Genomic DNA, 6,799 nt, shown 5'->3' with positions numbered 1-6,799 from the left:
GATCGCTTACTGTGCAGGATGGACAGGATTTGCAAGCCCAGAGAGATGTTGAGGTGCAGATACGGGCGGAAACACAGGCGGGCAGTGGTCGGAAGCCGAGGATCGAGACGCGCACGCGGCGTTGTGGCAGATGCGGCGAGCCTGGCCATAATGCACGCACCTGTCAAGGAGTTGCAAAAGTGCCCGAGGAAGACCATTCCGAGTAATTTCAATCATTTTTGTCAGTGTTGGTTGAATCATGTTGAAATTTGTTGTGCAGATGTGTTTTTGTGGGACGTTCGCATGTCTGGGACGTTCGCTTATCATGTACGTTAGTGATTATTAGTAATTTGTATGGTAAACACTAACGTGTAGTTGTAATCTCGACCACGCAGCAGTGAGGGCGTCGGCAGAACTCTCACCGCCCTACTGGTCAATTCGCAGCTCAAGCTCTGACGAGGTCGACATTCTGGCCTACCTGCTACCATAATGGCTACAGAAACACTTGTGGCCGTCGCCGCCGTTCCTACGCGTACTGAAGAAGATCAAGCCTTCCTCTTCAAGCGATTTCCCGGCTATCTATTGACTGAACGCAAGGGGGCATCGTGGTCGTGGGTATGGAAATTCGGGTATGATATTTCACGAGATGGCAAAGACCGTGCATGGGTATGCCTTCGATGTATCCAACAACCAAGCTCCAACGCGAGAGCAGCGACTCGAGATCCATTGCCACCTTCTTCAATCTCAATCCGAACAACCCCGAAAATCAGAGGATGGCCAACCACTTGATCAGCGCGTTCGATAGAGCTGAATTCCAACGGAGGATTGTGAGATGGCTCATCAGCGCCAATCTTCCTCTCTGCACAGCTGAACACCCTTATCTTCGCGATGTCTTCTCCTACCTCAAACCCTCTGTCGACATTCAACAAGCCAACCTCTTCGAGAAGACTGTTCACGCCCTCGTGGTACGAGATGTTGAGCGACATAAAGATACCGTAGTCAAGACGCTCCAGGAGAACCCCGGGCTGGTTCATCTAGTCTTCGATGGATGGACTTCACGCAACCGCCTCTCTCTCTACGGCGTAAGCGCAGTTTTCCGAGACGAAGAGAGCACGCCTCACAAGATTGTATTCGGTCTACCAGATATGAGTGACCGGCATACCGGTGAGAACATCGCGGAGGCCATCCTCAATGTTATCAGAAACTATGGTATTGAAAACAAGATTGGCTACTTCACTGTCGACAACGCTACAAATAACGACGTCGCGTTTGAGAATTATTGGTGAGAAGCTCGGCTTCCGGTGGGAAGAGAGGAGAGTTCGCTGCTCCGGGCACATCATCAACCTCACGTTGACTCGCAGTTCCGGGCGACAGCAGGCACTCTAAAGAAAGGCGCAAAGGAGCCGCTCTTCTTACATGAGGAGAACAAGTTGACCGCGAACGACTGGGAGGTCATCTCCGTGTTGAAAGAGATCCTTCTCGACTTCGAGCTCGTTGTGAAAGCTCTTCAAGGCGACGGCCAACCTCATGAGAAGAAGCGCAGCTCAGGCGATGAGCCGATCAGTCTAATACAGGGAGCAAGCTGGGATCTTCGTGATGGGTACGAGTTCCTCCTTGAGTCTCTCGAGAGAGCGAAGGCGAGAGTTGAAGACCTCGTTAACGGCGAACACGTCGCTATTAATGTCAACAACGCGTGGATGAAGCCTGACAAATACTACGAGAAGATTGGCGAGTCTCCTCTCATCTACGCTGCCGCCGCGCTACACCCTAGGCACCGATGGGATAAATTCGAGGCGTGGCGTGACCATCACGCTGACTGGATCGAGCCAGCGAAGCTACAAGTCCGAGAACTCTGGAGGCAACAATACCGAGATGTACCAGTCGAGCAAAAAGAGGCTTCAGAACCACCCACAAAAATCCCCCGCCTCTCGAGCAACAGGTCCGCGATCTTCAGAAGCCAGGAGCGAAATCCAACAAACTCAGCGCCCACCTCTCCTTCACCCTTTCCATCGCCAGCACCGGTCGAACTTGACGAGTTTGAGCGTTGGCAACTAGAGAAGAACGACTCTGACCGGTACGAGGAGGATCCCCGTGCCTACTGGCACAAGAGAAGGAACAACTACCCACGGCTTGCGCGTATGGCGTTGGATCAACACACGGTGCTTCCTATGAGCGCCGAAGTTGAGCGCTTGTTCAGCGTTACTGGCCATATGGTTACTCCTTTACGCAACCGGCTACAGGCGAACACAATAGCTCTCTGTCAGATCCTCCGCAGCTGGTACGACGCCGGCGTGATTGATGATCTCGATCCAATACTGTTATGGAAGACACATGAACAATGGAAGAAGAATGATGATAGCCAGGATTAGGGTTTTGTATGGAATTTTAGTTGATTTTCCCCTTTTTTGGTCTAAACTGTTGCCCCACAGCGTGACCCACAATGGGGGCCCCACCAATTTCAACATGTTGCATCCATTTCCACGAGTGCCTTCCGTGAATTCAACGTGGCTTCGCTTACGTAAGTTGCAATTACACTGCAACGGCCTGGTGACATTGATGGGAGTGTAATTGATCTGGACCCTGTCAGACAGTAACGTTTTGAGGCGCGTCGGGCGTCGCGTCGGTTTGGTAGGAAGAAACAGAAGGTCGGGTAGGCGCGTTGAGAAGCTCCGTAGGTTGGTTGGCAAGAACACCCGAATTGACGACAGGATGGATGGTGGAGGGTGGGAAGCTTGGAAGCGCCTCCTGTGTAGCCAGATTTCAGTGTGAGAGGCACCATTAAGGTCGTCTAGCCAAAACGGGAAATTGTACATACAGATAGTGGGGAGGGTACTGCCCCCATGGAGGATTTGCCCGCTACAGATTCCGATTGGCTGTTACCGTACGATGTACTGTATCCGTACTGCTGTATCGCCCACTCCAACTGCTAAGCAGGGCAAAACCCCAGTTTGATTGACCTACCCCGCGGGGCTGACTATTCAATCCGGGTTTTCATTGGTTAACATTCAGTGGTTGAGAACTCGTCTGATCTCATCCAGGTGAGCGAAAACTAGCAGGGGCATTTAGGTGGCTACCGGGAAAGAAGCAGGAGCACTGCCAATCGGACAGTGGTCCGCCCCTGCCAGTTTTCGCTGACTTGGATGAGATAGTTGGTAAGACAGCCCGGTATTACAGGATCTGATCACCCCAGATCTCGAACCCTGCCAAGACCCACAGGGCGATCAAGCAGAGAGGGTCCGCTGGGGTCGGCTGGACTGCATGATCGGCCGGCGAAAACGCGCCGGTCAGCCGCCGTCTTGGCGCGTACCAGTTACTTGGCAACCTGAAGAATGCAAAGGGAAGAAAGGTGCGGGGGAGGGGGATCTTCTCGGTTTTCCTCTGTTCTTTCTACATCCATCCAAGCATGATGTTGTCTCCAGTTCCTGGTCGCGTCCAGCTGCGCGCATGCAAGATTCACCGCATCCAGCACCTGCTCAATTCGACGCACCGCACAGGAATCGCGGCTCGTTACCAACGCAGCCTCACCACCTCGTCTCCGTTGAGACCAACCACCTCTTCTCCCCTCAACGCATCAATGGCGCCCCCTTTCTTCCGCAGAATTTTCAGCCATGGACGCAAATCCAGATCAACCGAGTCCGAGCCCCAGCCGGAACCCGCCTCCTCACCGCGCCCCACCATGCCCGACTGCACCTCCGACGATACCAAGGTCGACAATGGCCTCCACCAGAACTCGCAGCGCGAGCGCGAAGCGACAGAAGCCAGTTCCCAAACCGCCATTTTTGATCGCGAGGCTGAGGTGGCTGAGCCGATGTTCTTTCTCAAGGCCAACTTCCCCGAGGACGACGGATTCCGCTACACATTTCCGCCGTTCCGTCGTGGCACAAGCTACACCAGAAAAGAAGGCGGGGAGGAGGTGGTGGTTACCATTCCGGAGCGCCATATTTCAATAATCCAGGCTTCTCGCTTCAGCAACTCCCAGATCCGAGTCAACGGCATCAAACAGAACGGCACCGCATGCCTCGTCGTCGCCACGTCAGAAGCTTTGAGCGAGGGCGCCGTCGACGCCGTGAAGCAGTTCCTGCTAGGATATTTCGCCCTTCTGCAGGATCTTGAGCACGACGTGGAGGGGTGTATGGGGGTGGTGTTTGTTGGGGGCAAGATCGGGATTTACGAGTACTCAAGTACGAAGGGCTTGCACTCTCCGCCGGAGCAGGTCGTGAGGGCGACGATGGAGAAGTACCATCAGATGCACGAGACGTTTGGCTTTTCACCACCACGAGACCTTCTGCCCGAGTCTCAATCCATGCCCCGATACTGGCAACCCGAGGGCGAACGCGAGCGCGAGGCGACAGAAGCCAACCCCAAGACCAAGGTCTTTGATCCCAAGATCAATGATTCTGGCACTGGGCTTGGGTTGCAATCGCCGTCCATCTATCTCATGGCCAACATGCCCGAGGACGATGGATTCGTCCATACATACCCACCGACCACTCGGGACATACGCTACACCAAAAGAGAAGGCGGGGAGGAGGTGACGGTCACCATTCCGCGGGACCGGACGTCCTTGTGTCTCGCTACGAAGACCGGTCAGTCCACGCCTGCGTGCATCGGTTTGGCCGCGGTGCTACCCGCGGAAGAAGATCTGAGCGAGAATGCCGTCGACGCCATAAAGCAGGCGCTACTGGAATATATCCTGCTACAGGATCCTGTTGTGACGTATTGTATCGCGGTGGTGTTCATTGGGGGCAGGACCGGGACTTATTGGTACGTGAGGGAGGAGGGCCTCCACCTGTCCGATTTCCCGGAGCATATCGCAGAGTCTGGGATGAAGACGGACCAGTATCTCCGACTACAGCTCGGGTTTCCTCCACGATACCTTCTGCGCGACTCCCGATCCGAGCCCCAACCCGAGCACGCCCTCTCCCCAAGGCGCGAAGCAAACAACCCCGCCTCTTCCCAATATCTGCGCGATATGCCCCTGAGGATACCGCTTGCCATTTTCCAGACTCTCTGGCCCAAAGAGAGGGGATTCGGCCACGTGGACCTGGGGTACCTGGAGCGAGACATCCACTACATCGAGCGCAACGAGGTCGGGGAGGAGGTGTCGGTGACGATCCCGTGGAAAGACACGCGGCTGTACGTGGCTGTGAACCTGAACCTCACCGTTCCACAAGCCATGTGCGTCGTCCTGTACGCGATGCCACCAGCGGTCACGAGCAGCGGTGGGCCCAACAATGCAGAGACGCCCTGGGGACGGGGCATAAGTGACGTGGCCATGGGGGCCGTGATGTACGAGCTGGAGGCGGTCATCAAGCAGTTCCTGGACGCGGGCTACAATGGAGGTCACCGGTGGGATGAGATATATGTGGACGGGTGCGTTGTGCTGTCGATCATGGGGTTGCGGATGGTGTCTGGCCATTATTATACGAAAAAGGGTTTCGTGTGGTTCCAGACCGCTCCAGTGGTCACAGAGGAACATGGGCTTGCGCAGGCCTTGGACCCTGCCCATTACAATCGAGTCTTGTGAGCGGAAGAGAATGGCCTGGATATCGGGTGTCAAAATCGATGGCGGCATGTGTTGTAGGATAATAGTAAAGTCCGAGTCACTCCTCAGCTCAAACATTTCATGATCTCTGCTCCTTGCGTGTGGGGTGACATGAACAGATTTTCTCCGGGTAAAGTGCATCTTCAATTGACTGCGTAGAGTACCGCCTTTCTTCTAACAGCCATCTGCTGGACTTCCTCGCGAAGAGTGGGCCTTCTGAATATCCCTGCGAAGCCTGTCGTGCCCCCTGCCGTCGTTCTTTTTGGTCTCCACGACTGTATGCTGACGGGCAGTGCGCTGAACCTCTTTCATGTCCGCTCGAGTCCCGCCCCTTTTGCTCATTTCGAGGAAGGTTCTGGCATAATCTATCCCCATCACATGAGCTGTGCCCGGGAAAGTCGGTAATGATTTGATGGCGACATTGAGACCGCCGAACTTGCCACCCGGCTTGAAGCTCCCAAGGTCAGACACCTTCCTGATCCTTCCATCCTCAACGTCTTGATCCCGGGCCCACATCCCTCCTTGCCAACCATTTTCCTCTTGACGATCAAGCACATCCCACATGGCCTTGAACGCGGGATTGTTCATGTACTCTTTTGCCTTGGCCCCTGCGGCGGCGGACGCCTTCGCATACTCGTCGTGTACTTTGCCATGACCCAAGCCCTTTATGCCAACCATCTTTTCTGAGTCGTACTTCCCGTCGAAAAGCGGTTTGCCGTCCTTGCCCAGAGGGTCGTTCTGGGCGTAATAGGCGAGCTCCGAAATCTTGGGGTAGTATGGGTCGGCAAAAAGCTTATCCACGGCCTCAGAGCTGATCCTCGAGGGAATCTTGGCGATGCCTGCAAAACGTCAATACAGGGGCATTGGAGGGTAACTTCGGGGGACGGAGGGGCAGCGGAAACGTCAAGACTCCGCAACGTCTCAAGTGTCAGGAATAGGTACCAGACTGGGCCAACTCTGACAATTTTGACTTACTCTGGATGAAGGCTCCGATCGTGGGTCTGCCATTTTCAAAGGCATTCTTCCCGATCGTAACGGTGCCAAAGACCTCGAATTGTTTGCTTGAGATGGTAAAGGGCACGAGTATCTCAAGCCATTTGCTCCTTATCGACGCTAGAACGGGAGAGAGTATGGTCAAGAGGCCGATGAGAAAGAAGAGGGGTCTCATAGTGTACAGGGGCGCCTAAACTGTGGCGCGGCAGTCACTTGTTGTGATGTTGTGACGCTGACTCCTTTTCTGCAGAGATTCTTCACGCTGGGATGCAGACGAAGGCG

At 54.6% G+C, this 6,799-nt stretch overlaps 2 protein-coding genes across 2 annotated transcripts; one reads left to right on the top strand and one right to left on the bottom strand.

Moving 5' to 3' along the window:
- Positions 1-3,302: 3,302 nt before the first annotated feature.
- N657DRAFT_651061 (uncharacterized protein) lies at positions 3,303-5,627 on the top strand. Its single transcript, XM_062794083.1, has one exon. The coding sequence runs from the start codon at positions 3,383-3,385 to the stop codon at positions 5,504-5,506; it is 2,124 nt and encodes a 707-aa protein (XP_062642373.1). The 5' UTR covers positions 3,303-3,382; the 3' UTR covers positions 5,507-5,627.
- Positions 5,628-5,661: 34 nt separating this feature from the next.
- On the bottom strand, positions 5,662-6,794 carry N657DRAFT_675417 (uncharacterized protein). Its single transcript, XM_062795818.1, has 2 exons — positions 6,500-6,794; positions 5,662-6,363 (listed from the first exon to the last, which is right to left on the bottom strand). The coding sequence occupies exons 1-2, from the start codon at positions 6,690-6,692 to the stop codon at positions 5,699-5,701; spliced, it is 858 nt and encodes a 285-aa protein (XP_062642372.1). The 5' UTR covers positions 6,693-6,794; the 3' UTR covers positions 5,662-5,698.
- Positions 6,795-6,799: the final 5 nt, after the last annotated feature.

This window comes from Parathielavia appendiculata (genome assembly GCF_033297405.1).
Source record: "Parathielavia appendiculata strain CBS 731.68 unplaced genomic scaffold N657scaffold_41, whole genome shotgun sequence".
Lineage (NCBI taxonomy): Eukaryota > Fungi > Ascomycota > Sordariomycetes > Sordariales > Chaetomiaceae > Parathielavia > Parathielavia appendiculata.
Note: the sequence above shows the minus strand (reverse complement) of the source record. Positions and strands in the feature narration are given on the sequence as shown.